This window comes from Salvia splendens, chromosome 12 (assembly GCF_004379255.2).
Source record: "Salvia splendens isolate huo1 chromosome 12, SspV2, whole genome shotgun sequence".
In the NCBI taxonomy this organism is placed as follows: Eukaryota; Viridiplantae; Streptophyta; class Magnoliopsida; order Lamiales; family Lamiaceae; genus Salvia; species Salvia splendens.
In genome coordinates, this window is record NC_056043.1 from 5,265,435 (window position 1) to 5,287,164 (window position 21,730).

The following is a 21,730-nucleotide window of genomic DNA, read 5'->3' on the forward strand; positions in this document are numbered from 1 at the left end:
CAAAAGATGTTGTTCTACTTGACAACATTGGGCGTCGCCAACTTCCTCACGGAGAACGAGCCGCCCGTGCCAAGCGACCAAGAGACTAGGCTCGAAGTCATGGCGGACTATGAGGCTTGGAGGAAATGAGATTACCTTTGTAAAAATTTCATTCTAAGTGCTTTAGATGATAGTTTGTACAATGTATACTCCAATGTAACCACATCTAAACAAATGTGGGAAAGCCTAGAAAAGAAATATAGCATAGATAATGCTGCAGGGACTGAACAAGTTGTAGCATCCAAATTTATGGACTACAAGATGGTCGACTCTCGACCCATCATGGAGCAAGTCCAAGAGCTCCAAATGATCATCCACGCATTAGTGGCTGAAGGGATGACCTTGCCCGACAAATTCCTAAGGTGCACGATCATTCACAAACTTCCTCCCCGTTGGAAGGACTTCAAGAGCTATCTCAAGCACAAGCGAAAGCAGATGACCCTTGAAGACTTGATCGTGAAGTTGCGCATTGAGGCTGATGTGCGCAAAAGCGACCAAAAGGCTCAGGGGTTCACCCCACTTGAAGCCAAAGCCAATCTGTTGGAGCGGGGCGGTCCCTCCAACAAACGCCCTCGCCCAAACCGTCTAAATGACAAAGGGAAGGGAAAACAGTCTTCAAAGAAGTTCGAAGGCGACTGCTACAAATGTGGCAAACAAGGCCACTTTGCTAAAGACTGCCGCAACAAGAAGAATAAGCCGGCTGCCCACGTCGTTGAGAAGGAGTTCAAGGACTGGGACGAGAACGACCTCATTGCTGTGGTCACTGAAGAGGTTAACCTTGTTGATAACAAGGGTGGCTGGTACATCGACACCGGCGCTACTGCTCATGTCTGCTCAGATAGGAACAAGTTTGCCTCCTACACTGCTGTTGAAGGAAGGAAGATCAACATGGGGAATCAAGCATCCTCCGAAGTCCTTGGCATCGGAAATGTGATCCTCATGATGACGTCTGGCGTCACAATAACGTTGAAGGATGTGCTGCATGTCCCGGACATCCGCAAGAACCTAGTGTCAGGATCAATACTAGTTAATAAGGGGTTTAAACTTGTATTTGAGTCTGATAGGTTTGCTTTGTATAAGTTTGAAAAATCCCTCGGAAAAGGTTATGTAACCGATGGGCTTTTCAAACTTAGTGTGACGACTCGCAGTGTTGCTAAGCCTTTGGCTAATAAGAATAAAGCATCTACTTCCTCTTACTTGGCTGAGTGTTCAAATTTGTGGCATTGTAGATTGGGACATGTAAATTCAAAAGCCATTAAAAGATTAGTAAATTTAGATTTACTAAAAGCTAATGAATTGGATATCCAAGATAAATGTGAAATTTGTCTTGAAGCAAAAATGACTAAGTTGTCGTTTCACTCGGTTGAACGAAGCACAAAACCCCTTGAATTAATTCACACGGACATATGTGATTTAAAGATGGTGCAAACTAGAGGTGGTAAAAAGTACTTTATCACTTTCATAGATGATTGCACAAGGTATTGCTACATTTATCTTTTAAGAAGTAAAGATGAAGCAATAGAAGCGTTCAAAAATTATAAGAACGAAGTTGAGAATCAACTTGGTTGTAAAATCAAATCGATTCGAAGCGATAGAGGAGACGAATATGTAGCCCCGTTTGAGGAATTATGCAACACCAAAAACATTTGGTCCTGACTACACTGCTTTCATGTTGGATGAAGAACCAACATCGATAAAAGTAGCCTTTGCTGGCCCAGACGGGCTGCATTTGAGAGAAGCTGTTCAAAGCGAAATTGATTCAATTTTGTTAAACCACACTTGGGTGTTGGTAGATCTACCTGAAGGTGCGAAACCTCTAGGTTGCAAATGGGTACTTAAAAGGAAATTTAAGGCCGATGGAACAGTTGATAAGTATAAAGCCCGATTAGTAGTAAAGGGTTTTAAACAAAAGGAAGGACATGACTTCTTCGATACATATTCACCTGTAACAAGGATTACATCTATCTGAGTGCTTCTCGCTATTGCTGCATTGCACAATCTTGAGATTCATCAAATGGATGTAAACACCGCGTTTCTAAATGGTGAATTAGAAGATGAAATATATATGGAGCAACCCGAAGGGTTTGTAGTACCTGGACAAGAGAAAAAGGTATGCAAGCTCGTAAGGTCTCTATATGGATTGAAACAAGCGCCATTGCAGTGGCACTTGAAGTTTGATAATGTGATGTTATCAAATGGGTTTAAAATCAACGAGTGTGACAAATGTGTCTACATCAAGAGCACTAATAACGGCCATGTTATAGTATGTCTATACGTTGATGATATGTTAATCTTGGGTAGTAACACTCAAGTAATTAACGATACAAAGACCATATTAAAGAGAAACTTTGACATGAAAGACATGTGTCTAGCCGATGTAATTCTTGGAATGAAGATTCTAAGAACGTCTGATGGAATCATCTTAACACAATCACATTATGTTGAGAAGATATTGAATAAATTCAAAGCCTATGATGGCGCGCCGGTTAAGACTCCAATTGAACTCGACGTTCACTTGAGCAAAAACAAAGGCGAGCCCGTTGCACAAGAAGAGTATGCACGGGTCATCGGGTGCATTATGTACTTGACTAATTGCACTCGACCTGACATTGCTTGTGCCGTGAACAAGTTGAGTCGTTACACGAGCAATCCAAGCAAAGAGCATTGGAGAGCTCTTGTGAGAGTTTTGAGATATTTAAAACATACTCAAATCTTGGGCTCACTTGAAGGGTACTGTGATGCGAACTGGATATCCGATAATAGAGACTCACTTTCAACAAGTGGATACGTCTTCACTATTGGGGGTGGTGATGTATGGTGGAAATCCACAAAACAGACATGTATAGCCTGATCAACAATGGAATCGGAGTTCATTGCCTTAGATAAGGCGGGTGAGGAAGCCGAGTGGCTTAAGAACTTCCTTGAAGATATTCTATGTTGGTCTAAGCCAGTGCCACCAGTGCTAATCCACTGCGATAGCCAAGCAGCTATTGGAAGGGCAAACAATGGCTTCTATAATGGTAAGTCTCGACATATACGTCGACGACATAACACCGTGAGACATTTGATCACAACAGGGGTGATTACAATTGACTATGTGAAGTCAATAGATAATCTAGCGGATCCGCTAACCAAAGGGTTAAACCGTGATCAAATGAACAAGTTGCTAGATGGAATGGGTTTGAAATCCACAAACTAAAGAATTATCATAGTGGTAACCCAACCATGATGACTGGAGATCCCAAGAACTTGGTTCAAAGGGACAACTAAGTTATGAGAGTTCATGAGAAACACTCAACTATATTTATTCCCTAGAGAGCAATAGAGTGTTAGAGAACTTGCCTAGTGGTAAAGGCTAAGTCTATGACTTTTAATGGTTCTTAAGGATCTCAAAGAGATGGAGTTCTCAAAGAGACCAAGTATGGCAAGGTACTTGACTAAGAATCACCTATGTAATTGCGAAGTGTGGTCGCTTCATAAAACACACTTATGATTCCAAAGTGGTGTCCAAGACCGCAATGGACACAAAACGTGAGAACGGATGAGGTTGAGGTGTTTAAGCGTTAACACCATTGTCTCGGTGCACGCCGTGGGGGATTAGTTCAAAGCATCGCGCTACTAAGCCGCATGTGTATCCGATGGTGTCGACTATGGAAGGTTCAAAGCCAAAAACTACCTATCCTTATGCTTATATACCTCTCGAGGTTTGAGCTTGTGTCTGCATGCATATGCATTCGGCTATTTCCACTCATGTGGGGGATTGTAAAAATCATGGATTAAATATGCCCGGTCAATGGATTTTGACCAAATAATAAATGTGACGAGACATGTAATTTTGTGAAATTAAATGACATAGCGTCGATCTACATTCTACGTAGATAAATGTAGTATATTCACTTTCTCAAATCCGATTTCCGGTGAGTGAGAAATAGTGGATTAAAGTTGGGCATAATTAGCTTTTAATTAAAGCTTGGAGTTGGAGCTTAGGGAATAATTAACTAGTGTTAATTATCTCACATTGGAGGATTAACACATCTTTTAATGTGTTTAAATTAAGTGACTTTATGTTACTTAATAATTATAGTGGACCAAGATGGGTGAAAGAGCCCACACGCGCGCGCACGCGCGCACCGCCGCCGCCGCCGTCCGCCCGAGCCCGAGCACGTGCACGTGCTCGCGGTCGCGGGCCCGGGCCCGGTCCTGATCCCGATCCCGATCCCGATCTCGATCTCGATCTTGATCTTGGCAATTGGTCTTTGGTTGGTCTTTGGGCTTGGTGCTTGGGCTTGTCCCTAGCCCAAACTTAATCTTTTTATACCACCACAGAGTCAGCAATCCAAGTGGATTGACACGTCGTCAAGCGTGGCACAGTCAGAGCTGCCACGTGAGAAAAGCATACGCTCCGCACGCGAAAGGCATACTCCTGCCACACGCTCGTAACCGTCGGCGGTTACGAATCTGCCATGATGAGCCTTCATGGCTTTTGACCCATAGCAGTGGACTGAGCCTATAAATAGGCTAGCCACTCCATGCATCTACACTACACTAATTCACAAGCATAACAGCATAAGCACTCTCCCTCTCTCTGCATTGTCTTTCTGTCGAAGCTCTGCCCTCTTCTTCATCCAGTTCGCCGGAGCTCTGCTGATTGCGGTGCTGCATCAAAAGAGACGTAGCCGTTTTACATTTGGGGACGACACGCCAAACCGAGAGCACTACCGGGGCGCATCTCATCTTGCGGGAAGAGGCCTCCTCGACTCGGCTATCATACTGGTTCATTTGTTTCGATTTCCAATTGTAATTTCATTCAGTTCAGTTTCTCTTATTCTTCCTTTTGGGTTGTATTACGCCCGGTTGTATCTCTTGTAATCCGCAGAAACCAACAGGACGTTCGCCATTGTGCAAAAGGGACGCGGATACGGACGTCTGCTTCGGACACCGGAGTTCCGCGGTGTTCCCAGGACGTCCGCCGCGACGTCCTTGCAGACGTCCGTCATTGCGTTGACCCCACGGACGTCCGTGCGGACGTCCCGGTTATTTTATATTATTTTTAAAAAATTCTATAAATACGGCTCGTTGAATTTCATTTCATTCGCACCACTTGTATTAACGAGTATCTCTCTCTAGTTTCTTTTATATATCCAGAATGACTGGTAGTGGTAGTGGTAGTGGTTTTGGTGCGGGTGGTAGCGGTGCGGGTGATAGTGGTGGGGGGTATGATGACATTATAAGGCGAATTCATGCACGTGTGCGGGAGGTAGCAGAGAGGGAGATACTGGTGGCCTTGGTGCCGGCGGTACCTCGACCCATCCATCGTCGATCTATAGTACCCCGGGACCACCTCGCTGCACACCGTCAGTTGTACGAGGATTACTTCGCGCCGGAGCCACGATTTGGGGATAACGTGTTCCGGAGACGTTTTAGGATGCATCGTCCGCTCTTTCTGCTTATCGTTGGCGCTTTAGAGCGTTGATACGGGTATTTAAGGGTGCGGGGGATGCGGCTTGTAAACCCGGCCACACGCCGATTCAGAAGTGCACTGCCGCAATAAGGCAGCTGGCATATGGAGGCACGGTCGACATGTTCGATGAGTACCTCCACATCGTCGAGACGACTGCCCGCGATTGCCTTAAGTATTTTTGTCAGTGCGTTAGGGAGATATTCGGGGATAGGTATCTTCGGAAGCCTACCCTCGAAGATTGTCAGGCCCTGCTGGATATGCACGAGACTCAGCACGGGTTTCCGGGGATGCTAGGCAGCATAGATTGTATGCCTTGGGAGTAGAAGAACTGCCTCGCTACCTGAAAGAGGGTGTACACTACGTGTTTCAAGGGCAAGAATCCTACGATGATCCTTGAAGTGGTAGCTAACTACCGGCTATGGATTTGGCATGCCTATTTTGGAGTAGCCGGGTTGAACAATGACATCAACGTCCTCCAATCGTCGCCTTTTTTCAACGACCAGTGCATGGGCGTCGGTCCGGCCTTCAATTTCGTCGCCAACGGCAACCGGCACAACATGGGCTATTATTTGGCTGATGGGATATACCCTATGTGGCCCGTCTTTGTGAAGACAATCAGATGCCCGACAGAAGAAAAGAAGGTATATTTTGCGGGTCGTCGGGAGGCAGCGCGCAAGTATGTGGAGCGGGCATTTGATGTGCTCCAGAGTCGATGGGCGGCAGTGAAGAGTCCATCACGGCTGTGGTATGCTGAGAGCATCGCCGATATCATGTACGCATGTATTATCATGCATAACATGATTGTCGAAGATGAAGGTCCAGTACTGACGGATTGGGCCAATGATGATGTTGATGCTGCGGGTCCAAGTCATGACGTTACCACCGGCAATGTACGTATGGGTATACCCCATGTCGAGGTCGAGCGAGTCCGTGCATTTGCCGACATGAGCAAAAAACAAGCTCATATTCGACTCTAGAACGATATAATTGAAGAAGTTTGGCAGCGAAGGGGTCGTCGTGGATGAAATTTTTATTAGTTGAAATGTACTTTTTTAGTTTTTTTAATGTACCGTTCTTTTTTTATTTAATGAAAATTTTATTCTGTAATCGTTCCATAAATTTTAATTCCGTAAATTGTTTAATTCCGTAAATTATTTAATTTGGTGAATTTGTGAATTTTTATTAATGTGGGAAGTCCATCGGGATGTCCTTGGGGATGTCCGTCACTGTGCAGTGGGAAGTCCTTATGACGTGATAGTGCAGTGAGAAGTCCTTATGACGTGACAGAATGTGTTTTTGGGATGTTCGCGAGGATGTCATCCGGGACATCCGCACCACTGTGGATGCCCAAGGGAAAAATAAATTGACAGTCGTTACTCCATATCCCCATGTATAAAAAGAGGGTAAAAATTTAATAATCATAATTATGTAGTGTTTTCCGAGATACTCCCTCCGTCCCATTAAATATGCAACATTTGCTTTTTGGCACGAGATTTTATGTAGTGTTGTTTTGTGAGTTAATGAAGAGAGAGTAAAGTAAGAGAGAAGAAAAAGTAGAGAGAGTATTGTTTCTACTTTTAGAAACGTTTCATTTTTAATGGGACAGACAAAAAAGGAAAACGTTTCATTTCTAATGGGACAGAAAGAGTATTAATTAAGCGCTGACACCTCCCATTTAGAGTAATTTAGGATTCATACCACGCATTCATTACCTTACACGGTCAAAATTGAATTCATTAACATCGACTGAAAAATAATTACTAGTACTCCATAAAACACAATCCAAAATAATCATTTTTAAAAATCATTTTTAAAACACAATCCAAAATAATCTATTGAAATTTGGACTAATCAAATTCGGACTGTGGGTTGACCAAGTTATAAATCTTCAATCTTAATTATAAATACATGTGTTTCAAATTGATTGCCATAAAAACTAACGACAAAAAATTATTTTTTATTTTATAATCTCCTATACTTAGGATAGGGTAAAGCTATGTGGCAATAACGTGGCTTGCCATAAATCATTTTAGTAAATATAGGTATTTTTGGATATTAATAATTTAATCGTCTCATTTAATGTTTAATTCAGTTGACAATATTACCCTTAGAGCATCCGCAGCGATGCTCGCTGGGACGGACGGCGTCCGTGCCGCTTACGCGGCACCGCTGTCGCCGCTGCTGCACTCCCACCGCTGGTACAACGCTGCTCGATGCATCGAGCACGTCCGTGCCGCTGAGCAGGCTGACGTGGCGTGTTCTGATTGGCCAACGGCAAAGCCTTTGGCATTTTCAATTTTTCTTTTTTTTAAAAAAATGAATTTAATTTAAAAAATCAATTTTAAATAAAAAAATATTTTCCCACTTCCCAATAAATTATATCCGTTTCTCCCCACTTTTAATTTATTTTTTAATTTTTTCCCCAAAATTCACATTTTCATCTATAAATACATCCACTTCCACACCAAAAATTTCACACCACACTACACAATTCATATCTAAATTCTCTCATCTTCTCTTATCAATTCTCAATCTTTCACTCTTACAAAAAAAATGTCCGGCTCCGGTGATCACCCCTCCGACTCCCGTGGTTGGAACCACGAATGGTTCGGCTCACAACCATTCCCTAGTCCAGAAACGCAATTTTCGGCCCCTCCTCAAACCCAAGGTTCTCAAGTTCCTGGTGGCTACCGACCTTACCTGGTGGACGACCAAGATTTGTAATTTTTAATTTTTAGGATTTTAATTATGTAATTTTTAATTTTTTTTTGTAATTTGTAATAGTATTTCGGGGTATTTTAATGCATTTTAATATTATGGAAATGTTTTTATGTAAATTGAATAATAGAATGGTGGGACCCTTAAGCATGTCCTTGCTGAAGAGCATGGATGTGGGCGTTGTGCTCTTGGGAAAGAGCAGGGAGTAAAAAAGTAATAACAGTGGGTCCGGGCCCATATCCGTGCTCTTGCCAAAGAGCACGGATGGGGATGCTCTTAGGCTTTGTAGTTTCATTTTAATTCATTTATTTCGTTCTTTTTAAATTTGTTACTCAACTTTTTTACTACTTTTGTTATTAGTTTTATTATATTATATAATCTTAACAATAGTATTTTTAATTTTAGTTATTACAATACTCCATAATATATAATCAAAAAGATATGATGAAGTTATCTAATACTACAGTAAGTAATATGCTTAATTTTTTTTTCTTTTTCAAACAAATTTAAGGTTAACTGAAATTATCAATTCAATATAAAATTAATTGAAACATCTATTTTTAACTATGTATGGATCCAACATTTGAATATCAACTCAATTTAAATCTTCACATCGAAAACTGAATTGAGAATCGATTGATTTAATAAGAGAACAATCAAAAAAAAAATAATTGAGTGAAAGAAAGATATAATTGGTAAAAGTTATAGGACTAATTACTTTTATAAGTTGCTTAAAAATCAAACTTCATTTTGTTCATTTTTTTCTATAACTAAAAAATGAATAAAAAAACATAACAACATTTGAATTTATAGTAGAATATATTTCTTGACTAGCAAGTATACTGTGACATGATACTACAATGTATACATGCATTAATCAGTATTATTGGTTGGATACAAATATACGAGTACCATTGATTCGAAGATACAAATACAATATATTCTACTAGACTACTACTACTGCATAAGTACTTAATATTTGAGGGTATATTAGTCTTTAAAAAATTGATACTCTCTAGATGAATAAATTTCATCGATTTTGCATTAATTACCCAGAATTTTGATAATTTTTTAATATTATTGTTGGTCATAACTTGGCCATTTAGCATCACTCCTTATAATATACCAGTAGTAAGTAGGAATACTATATAAATATATGTATCAAAATTAAAGACATAAATGACATTATAAAATAAATTTTTAAAACATGTCAAAAAATCCAAAGGAAATGCATAATTATAAAATTCTTATATTTATTAAACGTAGAATATTTAAATAGAAAATTTTCAATATGTATACTTTGATTCAAAACACGATTAGTGTAGAAACTAAAAAAATATGTATGACATATTTTTTTTAGAATAACCTTTGATAAATCTTGAATTATTATATAGGGAGTAACATATATGAATATATTATGATTAATCTTGACATGTTTCAATATAATTTAAGGTTTTGTAAAATTTAAATTGAATATAAACATATTTCGATTAAATTTAGACTACGTATCAGAATCTGAAATATTTATAATAGGAAATTCAAAATATTATCTATTATTATTATAGTATATTAATAAAATCTAATATGGAGTACTATATTATTAAATAAAAAATTAGAGGTTTTATTTTATTTTATTTTGTTTAGTTATTCATTTGGATCAATCAACTCGAACATTAATAGAGTGCAAACTAATCAATTTGAAATTTTATCAGATTTTATATTTGCAACCATAAATCCATAATCCTACCAATATAACGGATTATTAAAGTCAATCCACATGTTTTTACACTGTGTTGACTACCTCAATCTGAAGTAGTATAGAGTAAATACCAATAATGATAAATTAGAGCGTGAAGGTTAAAGATTTTTTATTTACTCCATTTTCTCCTTAAGAGCATCCATAATGGCGGCGAGCGGACCGGCTAGGCCGGTCCGCTCGCCGAACCATTGCAACCGGCGAGCGGCAAATAGGTGAGAAAACGACGAGCACACGTCGATTTTCGGGTGCTGGCCGATGCGCTTGCCGATCGGCTGGCCGCCATTGCAGGCTCCCGATCGGCTCCCGATCGACAAGCCGATTTTTTTATTTTATTTTTTATTTAATTTTTGAAACACTATATATACGCGATGTGCACGTCATTTTTATTCGCACCACTTGTTTCAACGAGTTTTCTCTCTATCTTAATTTCTGTACAAGAGCAACAACGCGAAATGGAGCACAACAACGAGTCTACTCCAGTGACGAGCGGATCTCAAACTCCCACGGTACCCGTGGGAAGTGGATGGGGTCCGATGGCCAGGTACTACAACATGTACCCTTGGCAGCAGATGATGTACGGGATGGCATCCGGGGCTAGTATGCCGGGATGGCAGGGGATGCAGGGCGGGCCAGCGATGCAGGGCGGGCAGGGGGTACTGGGGATGCAACCCGGGATGCAGATGATGCCGGGGTGGCAGCCGGGGATGCAGATGATGCCGTGGTGGCAGCCGGGGATGCAGGGGACGCCGGGGGGGAGGCCAACGTCTATCGTCACAGTTTTGATTTTTTAACTGCTTCTTCGCACACATCGACCCCATCGGAGACGCAGTTCACTAGGTGTGATACTTTCTCCTTAGAGGAGTTGAGGATAGATCTCGGGGATGCGGACACTCCCGTTCAAACGGGGTAGTAGGGCGGGGTTGGGGCGTGCCAAAGAAGAAGAAGGGCAAGTGGAAGGGGAAGGGCAAGAGGGTGGTCGGCGAGTCGTCGCAGCCGGCTGATGACGACAGCCCGGCACGGAGGAAGTGGACGGATGCGAAGAACGTCACGTTGTCCAAGGCGTGGGTGAGTGTTTGCGATGATCCCCTCGATTCGAACAATCAGAAGATCGTCAACTTGTGGGCCAAAATATCAGCAGCCTACAAGGCCTTTTGCCCGAAGGTGAGGCCACACAGCGGGGAGGAGTGCCGGAAGGGGTGGGACCGAATCAGGGCCGCGGTCTCCCGATTTTCGGGCTTGTACACCAACGCCCTCAGCATGCAGACCAGTGGCCAAACTGACGAGGACTGCAGGAGGATAGCGGAGAAAGCCTTCCCCGTGCCCGGGCTTTATAAGGAGTTCACCTACTGGAACTGCTATGAGGTGTTGATGGACTCCGAGAAGTTTCGGACAGGTGTCGATGCTGACTGGCCGAAGAAGCAGCGACTGAACTATAACGGTGATTACAGCGGCAGCAGCGGCGGTTCCCACGACCTCCCCGAGGATGTTCAGGAGTTCCCGTCCCCTCCCGCGTTTACTCGCCGCACTCGCCCGGTTGGTCAAAGGCGGGCGCAACGGGCTAGCCAGGGGTCCCAGGAGGTCTAGTCGGCTTCCCCCTGTTGGCAAGTCGACAGTCGAGCTCGCCTTCTTCGCGCGTCAACAAACGCGGGCTCAAATGTACAAGATCTTTGCTGACTGAAAGGCGGCAACTGACCCGTGGAGAAGAGATTTCTTCACTCAATGCTCGAGAGTATGCCGGTCAATTTGGATGCCGCCGCGGCACTGTTGGGGGGCTCAGACGCGGGCGGCGACGGCGACGGCCACGACGAGTGAGGCGGGGGCTCGTGCGTGGAAGAGGGTTTTTTTTTAAAATTAATGTATTTTTTTTAATTAATGTACTTTTTTTTAATTTAAATGTTATTATTGAATTTTCCCGTATTTGTGTCGTAAATTTAATTCTGTATTTTGTGTGATTGATAATTATTTATTTTTTATAATTTTATTTATTGTGACTAGCCTATTGCTTGTCCAGTCGCATGTCCTGATGATGTGGCAGAAGGAGTTTTTAAGGGCTGATGATATGCCATGAGGAGTTGTGGCTAGCCTATGGCTTGTCTAGAACCATTGGAGATGATGTAAATGACATACCTGCTTGAAAATGGTGAGTGGCACATTTGTGTGAGTTTTTTACTGAAGAAGAATCCAAATTGACTCCAAAATTGACTCATGGCTGCTAATCGCGATGACCCGCTTTTGCTCCTGAGTGGGCACCACCCCTCCTCTTCCCCCATCGCCGTCTCCGACGCCGACAGCTACCTCCTCGATGGCCCCCAAATCGGCAGCGCTTCCGGAAGCTTCCAGAACGACGGCAGCATACTCGGTGGCGCATACGATTCTGCTTTTCTTAACGAATCCGATTACGGATTCGCCCGACCCGATTTCAGGCAGTCCCCGCTCGTCGGCACCGTCGAGCTCTACGACCGCCACGTTTTCCTCTGCTACAAAAACCCTCAGGTCTGGCCTCCCCGCGTCGAGGCCGCCGAATTCGATCGCCTCCCTCGCCTCCTCGCCGCCGCTTTGGCTGCCAGAAACCCTTCCATGCTGAGGCAGGTATCACTCTTTTCCGATTTCCCCCCTTTCTTCCAATTTATGTTATGTTTTTTCAGTTGATGGATCGTGGTTCAGTTTCGCCTCACTGTTCCACGAGTTTAGAAAATTTCAAATAGGCTGGTGCCCTTTCTAATAATGTCAGTTACTCTGACATAATATTTTGGTTTGCTCCGAATTTGGATGATCTGTGAAAATTATCTGTTTTCGAAATTTGAATTTCTGTTGTCAACTGCCTGCCTTCAACATTTTGTTGTTTGCTATATTGTGTCTTTTGCCTAATTTTTTGATAGTCAGTGTGCTTTTGAATCTTGCTTATGTTTAGCCAATTAATGTATTCTTTGTTATTATTGCATTCTGTTGTAAAAAGACTATCAATATTTTGTAAGTGAAAATGACAAGAAAAGTTGTGATTTACATCCTACAAGCTGCAACCTAATGTACATCGTTACCGAGGATTCGGAAATAATATCATACTTTTCAATAATAGTTCCCTCCGTAGTCGGTGTTTTGGTTTCTGTATGGAAGTGCTAGAAGCACTATGGTTACTAGCCCTATGTGATGAATTTATGAGCATATCGTTCGTGTAATTTGTATCATAGCGCATATTTTCCCTGATACTGTTTTCTGGCAATTTTTTGGAAATGGCTGTGTTAATGATCATTATCCTTTAATGTGCCTTTCCTCTCAGACTCGCTTGACAATATGTGAGGGACATGATGGAACCGAGACATCAAATGGTGATGTGTTAATATTTCCGGATATGATCAGATACAGGTTAAAGAAAAGAAATCCCTCTTTTAATGCTGAAGTAAACCTTTGGCGTCCTTAATGTCCCATCGCTTGGACTAATATCAACTGTTATTGCAGGAGATTAACACATTTTGATGTCGACACGTTTGTTGAGGAAGTGCTTGTGAAGAATGGTGAATGGTTGCCTGGAAGTCCAGAACATCTAAGGGGCTGGTACATCTTTGTATGCTGCCATGGGTCAAGGGATCGGCGATGTGGTGTATGCGGACCATCTATCATTAGTAAACTTAAAACTGAGATTGAGTTGCGTGATCTACAAGGAAAAGTGTCTGTTAGCCCCTGTTCACACATTGGAGGCCATAAGTATGCAGGGAACGTGATCATTTTTGGACCAAATATGAAGAAAGAAGTCGCAGGGCATTGGTTAGTGATTTTGTTTGGTCATAGAATTGCCTTTTGCAGCTATTGATTATTTTCTTATTAGAAGTTATGAGAACCCTTATGAAGAGGAAGATGCCAACGCGTGTCTATATCTGAGTTGCTCTGACCTGTAAGTACCTCTTTTCTTATGACCACTATGCTGCAGGTATGGATACGTTATGCCTGAAGATGTGCCTCTTTTGCTCGAACAGCATATTGGTAAAGGAGAAATCATAGATTTTTTGTGGAGGTATTTTCCTTTATCTTCCATGTATGTAAATATGCTGCATGTTAAATTAGAGGCTCCTTATAATGTTGGAACCTGAAATCCAATAAAAAAAACTTGTCCATAAATGTTTGGTATTCTCTAAATTTAAGCAACAAAGTAGATGCCTGATGTTATATTGATACCGGAAGAAGCGCGACATAACAGTACCTTTTCCCTTGATAAAGGAAAGGGTGAAGAATATACATTGGTTAATAAAGAAGGGAATGAGAGTTCCACTTTCGTAAGATTTTTCTTTAGTTGAATTTTTGAGCAAGTCTGGTGTCAGAAATGGTTTACATGGATGATAACTACTATTTGGTTTGTTTTCATTGCTTCTGATTCTAGAGTTGGTCGTAATCTATTTTTTGGACAAATTCAATTGTTTTAGTCCTTCTTTTAGTCATTGGACATTATTGTTTTGTTACAGGGGACAGATGGGATTATCTGGAGAAGAACAGAAGAAAACACAGGAATTAAGGTTCAAGGTTCATGGTGGGTCAAGTATGGATAGGAGCTTGAAGGACTCTATAGAAACAAATGAAGAAAGTGGTAGAGTGTGTGAATCTCAAACGCGGGGCGAGGGTTGTTGTCAGGTCAATGGAGACTTCTCTTGCTGTCAGAACCACATGCTAGAAGAGAAAAGAGAAGACCCTCCAGTTGTACCAAACTTTACCACTGAATCTAAGAAGAGCTCCAAAAAACCCATCTCACGGAAAAATAGTGGCAAAGGGGTTGGCCCAGGTAGGGTCTGCTCAATGCCTACGTGGTACGAAAGCTGGGAGAGGGAAGATACATATGCTGCTCTTGCTGTTGTTATGGCTGCTACATCAGTTGCATTTGCCTACAAGTGCTACAGGCAATCAAGCTAAGTTCCTGGTAGCATTTGCTTATGTTGTACGATCAGAGATGGTTGCAGAGTCTCAGTGAGGATGGACGACAAGAAGTGACAAGAAAGAAAACATAAGTTGCCGGGACGCAGTATGGATGTTCGGTATTTTATGTCCCTTCCTACCTTAGTTTGTACATGTTGAGTAGTTTGTACAGGTGCAATGGCCATGCGACCGAGTCACGACCAACTATTGAATATATGGCCAATGCAGACACCTTTATAAGCATATATAATGTATTGATTCTGGTGTATTTATTGAATGTGCTGTGTTTGTATAGCATTGAGCATATTTTGCATTTTTTCCCAATCAATGTTTATAGACTACATTCCCAAAATATCTCAATTCACACAATAATAAAATTTTATAAAAATAGATAAGAGTGGATCATCAATTATGCTGCAAAGTCTGCTGTTGCACCTTTCTATTTATAAGCCTTGTATAACAAAAATATACAAAAGAAGAACAATAGCAGAATAGTAGGACCATCCATTTTACACATTTGAAGTCGTGCGATTCCAACAATAAAAGGATGGACCCTCACATCCTCGACGGCTCCTACGTCTCCAGCCCTAGTGCTTCGTAGAATGCTTTTGTTTGTAATAATATAAGAAACGTTCCACCGGCTGGCCTCAATCCCCACTTATCTCAAGCTCGTGCAACGAGTCACAGACCCCTTTCCGGTTCTCAAGCTTTTGGAACTCGGATTCTATGGTTTGTGCAACTTTCACGTCTTCTGGATCAGGCTCGGGATAATCTACGTGGACCGAACCATCTTTCACTGGAGCAACCGACTCCAGTAATGCAGCTTGCTCCTTTACGTACTTGTAGAGCTGCTGATGGAAGGGATGGTCCAAGCTATAGCAACGGCCAACCATTCCATTTCTAGATCTCTGAAATCCAGAACCTTCTTTTCTGCAGAAGTGCGGAAGGGAATCATAATCCATAATCTGCAGAATGAGGCGTATCGTGAGAGTTGAACGACGAGGCGTGAGAAAATATGATGTTTTTTTGAGATGAATTTATTAAGGGACTCGCTAGCGAAAGAACATGAGCCAGAAAAGTGCCAACCTTCAACAATTCATCTTCGCCACAGCCAGAGAGAACTTGAACTTTCTTTCTTGTTCGCTCTCGTAGAAGGGGTTTAACAACCTGCAAACATGAAAGGGAAATATGGCATTATTCGAATACTGACATGCAAACATATTAAGTGCATCGTTGTCCGATGTCAGACCTTCCAACATGATGAAAATATGTATCCGGCATTGACTATGTAATAAGTCTCCGTCTTCTCAGGATAGTTCAAATCATCAATTGTAGATATTGCAGATAACAACTGCAAACAAGAGAGGTGGATTGATATTAGTTTTGTATATATGAATTCCACCGCAATTTTTACACGAAAAAAGACAAATGGTTCGCTCATTTCATCATTAATGCAGGCCGGTTGTCAAACTCTTCTAGCATTACAATCGATGCCGGAATGAGAAAGAACAAGAGTTCCTTTTATTCGATAGAAGTTGCTAATTCACAAATGCTCATATAACTTCAATGTGCCTTTTATTATATTGTTGAGGCAAATATGCAAGAAATCTGTTTGAATTCAATTAATGAGGGCTTTTAAGTTTTAAGCCAGGCTTTTAAGTTTTAAGCAGAAAAGACCTTATAAGATCAAATTCTTTTATCAATTAGGCAAAGAGATTACGATTCTCGTACAGATTGAGTGGCTATAAAATCTTCGATGCAGGTACAAAATTAGCTCGTAATAGACCAAAAAACATCTGGTAAAGGACATGGAATTGAAGATGGACATGTTACCTTCATGTGATTCAGAGCAGAAAGCCTTAGACCAGTCATATCCAGAATCTTTATGCATGTCCCGATATATCGTCCATGTTTTTTGGAAGCGGAAGGCTGTTTGCAAAAACACAACGTAGGTCAAACAGATACAATTAGAGATGCACAGGTAGCTGAAGATTGAAAATTGGATGGCGGTGCTTACCAATACCACACGATCTCTGTATTCATTCATCTGGATGTGTGACTGAATATAGTAGTGAATCTAAAACAGGAGAAGATCGTTAGAAAGGAATGCTTGGCAAAAAAAGAAAACATATACACTACACAGGCACATCAAACACAATCTTGCTATATGGAATATAAAACGCGGTGTATGATCAGAGGCGGTTGCTTTAAGGAAGTAAAGCATAGACATCTTACAGATCCTTTGTCATATGTGCTGAGCCCAGCGCCAATAGCAATGACGGGAAGACCCTGGAAAATAAACCGAGATGTTAGGGACTAAGACATTACGCCAGATTTATGGAACAAGGTAAAAATATGTCTTGTAAAAGAAGTTAGAATTAACCTCTTTAGTGCATCCACATATCCCTACAAGCTGAGTATCCCGAATTGCTCTATAGACGTCACTAGGGTTAATTGGCCTCTGCAAAGGGACAATAAAACTGAAACTATAAAACATGAAACAGCCGTGTCATCATCAACGTGTGGAAAAAATATTTGCGTCATTTCCATGGCATGCGAGTAGGTTAAGATGAAGAGTTTTTTGTGTTTTGAGCATTGGAAGGTTTTATAAATTTTGTCACAACTTCCAACTTTGACATTGTTTTCAACTGACCAAATATAAGATTTGATGAAAAATCAAATGAAACCGGACTAGAATGATTTGAAACACAAGGAATGCGATATGATATGCATTCAAGAAAATGATCCCAAAACTCACCGCCAGTATGTTATCGATGTCATTCTGTATCCTCCAGTTTAAACTCTGAACAAGCTGGAAAATATCGAGTAGTTTTACGGTATGCTTCATAACTAATCAACGCAATTTAAAAGGAGAAAAGGTATTGCAGGCTCGAAGCAAACCATATCATATGCCTCCGAAATACTTCCTTCCCTAGCTTTTATAAACCTCGCCAAGGTCTCCCTTTCATAACCACTATGTACATTCTGCATATTATCAAAGAAGAACAAAAGTTGTAAAAAAATAAAATTATGGGGACGAACAAATACACTCCAAATAAGTTCCAATACATCAATCTTTAGCTAAAGGCTCTCTTCCCCAATTCTTTAGTTCAAGTTTCGAATCCTCATCCACCATTCTTATTTTGTCGGCCTTCAATCATAAGTACCTATTCACTTCAGTCAATTTTTTTTATGGCAAATGTAAAACCAAAAGTTACATTAAACAATCTGTGGATCTTAGGCACAAAAACTTGCCTATCAAGTGAAACTCACGCTGGTACAATTAATGATACATAAACCAACAAAAAAAACAGATTAACTAAAGTAACCTTAGATTTGTTTGCATAGCTCAAGAACACTACTTGCTGAAAAGAAAAGCAAATAGTAAAAATAATCCAAATTTTACAACTTTTTTTCTCGCAAACTAAGCAAGTTACTCAAACTCAGTAACCGACTACAGGAAATTCAGACAAAAGTAGATAAAAATTTCAAACCACCAAAGTCTTCTTCAATGTTGCAACTATACGTTGACATTGACCACTCCAACCTCTCTCCTCCATCCAATATTTTCGGGTAAACAGAAACTACTAACGATATATTATTATGCATTATTACAAAATCAAGAACTTCAAAAGTCAATCACTTCTCTTTACACACTCAAAAAAAAAAACATAAAACAAATCAACACAAAATTACAAACCATGAATGTCTTCTTCAGCGATGCATCGACTGCAATGAAAGGATTAAAACATCAGCAAATAAAAAAAATGTGAAATGTTGGGAAGCAGAAAAAGGCTGACTTTTTTCTATCTGGGCTTGAAAATCCTTGATCATATCTTCGGTTATAAACACCATTTTCTCTAAAACAAATTTAGGGTCGCGAAATCACGGCCCCCACCTTCAAATTTTGGGGGCTGCGTTGTATTGTATGTATCTTTCTTGATCCTAACAACAATCAACCATCTCACCTCAAAGACTTGAGCTTACTTGGATCTTATAAATGGCTGGAAAAGGAAAAGGACAAAGCAACGAAAGAAATTAAAATTGAGGCATAGGAATCATGGGAAAAGATGCTTTTTTTTTTCTTGATTATTTATTTCAAATCTACTCAGCTTGTGTTACATACTCCCACAACGAAAATGAAAGTCTTCTTCTCGCTAATATATAAACCAGTGGATTAAAGCTCTGTCAAATTACGAATCAAATTAGCTAAAGACATTCGTGATTTGTTAAAGGAAATCTGTATATTATGAGGTAAATGCCAATTCAATTGATTAATTAAAGCTTCTCACGCCTTATTCTATAATTACAAAAGGCTATTTTAGTATGTACGGTTAAATATATCTTAAATTACTAGTATTAAAATTTTTAATTTGGGCATGGACTATGGATTTCGGTGAATTATAGATTTATATCACAAAGAAAATCAGCAATTCTAAGCTGAATATGATGTATTGATGTTGGCTATTTGATCTTATATTAATGCAATTTTATGCCAAATCACAAATTGTACATATTTTACTAAACTTTAACAAATGACCTTTTGTGATTCAGGATATAATTGGTCGAAATTGATAGTAGTTTAATACATATGATTTTTTTAATTCGTGATCTAGTTGGTGAAATTGAAGGTTTATAATGAAAATTTTCAGTAATATAAAGCTGGATATGATGTTGGGAATTTGATTTCATATGTATTTCCATGCCGAGCCATGATCTTACAAAACTTTTACAAATGGCTTCTTTTAATTCGACATCTGTGATATAAATTGTTGAAATTGATAGTTTAATAAAAAATAGTATTTTTTTTGTAATTCGTGATTTAAATGGTGAAATGGATTATTTATTATAAAAATCATTTAAACGGTAATAATTTAGTATCCAATATCCAAAATTTAAAGGTAATCTAATTCATTCAATAATTTAGTATCCAATATCCAATAGTATGTAATCTAATTCATTCAAGTCATAGTTCTCATGCATGGTCTAGACTGTTTGCATATGTAAAGCTAATTTTGTTAAGTGTAAAATTGTACTCCAATTGTAAAATTGTACTCCAATTTATTTACACCAAACTCAAATTTTACATCATTTATAAATATATGTATCACATTTTTTTTTGTAGTGGCTCCATATCTGATGTTGTTTTATAAAAAAAACGCAAAAATAGGTTTTGATTTACAGTATGATTGAAGAAGTTTTCTATACTAAAAATGAGATTTGATGTATAATTAGAGATGATTTTAGATAAAAAAAATGTTCAAGTTCGTTAATAAAGATTCGTTAGCACAACAAATCAATTTTGAGTTATATAGTTATTCAAGCTAGTTCACTAGCAAACTTGTTAGTGAAATTAATTGTATAAAAACATTAATTTCATATTTAACGTATACATTTATAATTTAAACAGTGTTAAGGAAAACTATCTAGTCAATTTTATCACTTATAAGAAAAAACCACATTGTATTTTTAATTAAGCATAAATTAATTTACTGTCAAATAAAATAATCAAATATAAAGTATACTTAAAATTTAATGTATAGACTAGATTATATTTTAGTAGATTCACAAACTTAAAGCATAGTTATTTATTAATAGAGTTATGATCAATGTCGAACCAATTTTAAAGACCGAACTAGAGACCAAATTTAGGCCATTAGATCTAGTTTTTTTAATGAGATGCGTTGCTGTGTAAATTATTTCGGTCTTCATTACAAGCCCACTTTACTTCATTATATTATGTTTATTACTTCATTCCGATACTTAATACATTGAAACTATAGTATGTTTTTACTTACATCCAATAGGTTTTGAAATGATTCAACACATGCTTCATTCGAATTCATTGACCTGGATTTTTACTTTATTCACTTTAAAAAAGTAGTTTATTCTAGTAGGTTTATTACTTCATTGGGAAATATTTTTTACTTCATTCCAGTAGGACTTCAAATGCTTCTACACATACTTCATTCAAATAGTTTATTATATTATTCCATGTGCTTATTACACCATTCAATTAGGCTATCATTCCATTTTTATTCAGCTCCGTGGCGGCGGTGATAGATATTGTAGAGAAAAAGAACGGTACGCGACGGCGAAACCGCATTTTTACGTACTGGAATGAAGTAATAATCCTATTGGAATGAAGTAAAAACCTACTAGAATGAAGTAATATATTCTGGAATAAAGTTAAATCTTCGTAATATGTTAGTATGACTTATTTGTCTTGGGATGAATTAAAATTGGCTCGTGATGAAGACGAAAATAACTTATAAATTTGCGCATCTCATCCATAAAAAAATTAGATCTAAAAACCCTAGTTTAGTATGATTCTGCAGTTCGATAATAAGGAGTAGATTTGCTATAATGAGACTCTTTATTAATATATCTATGCGTGTAGTGCACTGGTAGTAGTTGTGAACTTGTGATGATGGGAAATAGAGTATCATCTAATTTTGCGTACTTTTACCCAAAAAATCTGGCTGATTCTCTTATTAAAAACAGAGATCAATGATATAAAATGTAAAATTTAAAACTGATGGTATAATAAAGAACCAAATATAATTAGTTAAAATAATAAATAAGATGGATATCCCATCAAACGATAAATAAATTCTGCATTATATATTGCAGATGTATAAATTCTGGAAGACCAAATTAATAATAGGCTAGTAGCAGTATAGACTTATAAATAGTAGGAGTAGTAATAAATGGCAATTTAAAATTTAGAGGAAATAGATTGTTAGTAGAAGCAATAGACATAGGGATCAGTGGTGCATAGATAAAAACGTTTTGAGGAATATATTCTACTACTTCAATAGACGAAAATTAAAGTTAAAACACGCAGCATTAAT

General features: G+C 39.2%; 2 protein-coding genes across 10 annotated transcripts; one reads left to right on the top strand and one right to left on the bottom strand.

Annotated features, from left to right (window-relative positions):
* The first annotated feature begins 12,111 nt into the window (after positions 1 to 12,111).
* LOC121758682 lies at positions 12,112 to 15,170 on the top strand. The gene is made up of 5 exons (XM_042154061.1): positions 12,112 to 12,566; positions 13,255 to 13,340; positions 13,434 to 13,739; positions 13,903 to 13,986; positions 14,432 to 15,170. Exons 1-5 carry the CDS (start codon positions 12,183 to 12,185, stop codon positions 14,871 to 14,873), a joined length of 1,302 nt encoding a protein of 433 aa, XP_042009995.1. The 5' UTR covers positions 12,112 to 12,182; the 3' UTR covers positions 14,874 to 15,170.
* Positions 15,171 to 15,274: 104 nt separating this feature from the next.
* LOC121758683 (phosphatidylinositol/phosphatidylcholine transfer protein SFH2-like) lies at positions 15,275 to 19,046 on the bottom strand. 9 transcript variants are annotated; one of them, XM_042154062.1, is made up of 11 exons: positions 18,677 to 19,046; positions 18,577 to 18,605; positions 17,778 to 17,861; positions 17,635 to 17,688; positions 17,260 to 17,337; positions 17,112 to 17,165; positions 16,894 to 16,953; positions 16,710 to 16,805; positions 16,126 to 16,227; positions 15,963 to 16,043; positions 15,275 to 15,841 (listed from the first exon to the last, which is right to left on the bottom strand). In XM_042154062.1, the coding sequence occupies exons 1-11, from the start codon at positions 18,729 to 18,731 to the stop codon at positions 15,524 to 15,526; spliced, it is 1,011 nt and encodes a 336-aa protein (XP_042009996.1). In that variant the 5' UTR covers positions 18,732 to 19,046; the 3' UTR covers positions 15,275 to 15,523. The 9 variants fall into 9 exon arrangements, with proteins under 9 accessions (XP_042009996.1, XP_042009998.1, XP_042009997.1 ...); XM_042154064.1 differs by having other exon boundaries at positions 18,845 to 19,041; XM_042154063.1 differs by having other exon boundaries at positions 17,778 to 18,605; positions 18,845 to 19,041.
* Positions 19,047 to 21,730: the final 2,684 nt, after the last annotated feature.

What these genes read in the sequence shown, in the direction of transcription:
- LOC121758682 (XM_042154061.1), top strand. Translation starts at nt 12,183, where the DNA reads ATGGCTGCTAATCGCGATGACCCGCTTTTGCTCCTGAGTGGGCACCAC. An exon ending in AAAGAAGTCGCAGGGCATTG is followed by an intron (nt 13,740 to 13,902) that starts GTTAGTGATTTT and finishes ACTATGCTGCAG; the next exon opens with GTATGGATACGTTATGCCTG. An exon ending in ATCATAGATTTTTTGTGGAG is followed by an intron (nt 13,987 to 14,431) that starts GTATTTTCCTTT and finishes GTTTTGTTACAG; the next exon opens with GGGACAGATGGGATTATCTG.
- LOC121758683 (XM_042154062.1), bottom strand. Translation starts at nt 18,731, where the DNA reads ATGGTGTTTATAACCGAAGATATGATCAAGGATTTTCAAGCCCAGATA. An exon ending in TTTCGGAGGCATATGATATG is followed by an intron (nt 17,689 to 17,777) that starts GTTTGCTTCGAG and finishes GATATTTTCCAG; the next exon opens with CTTGTTCAGAGTTTAAACTG. An exon ending in TATTTTCATCATGTTGGAAG is followed by an intron (nt 16,044 to 16,125) that starts GTCTGACATCGG and finishes TCATGTTTGCAG; the next exon opens with GTTGTTAAACCCCTTCTACG.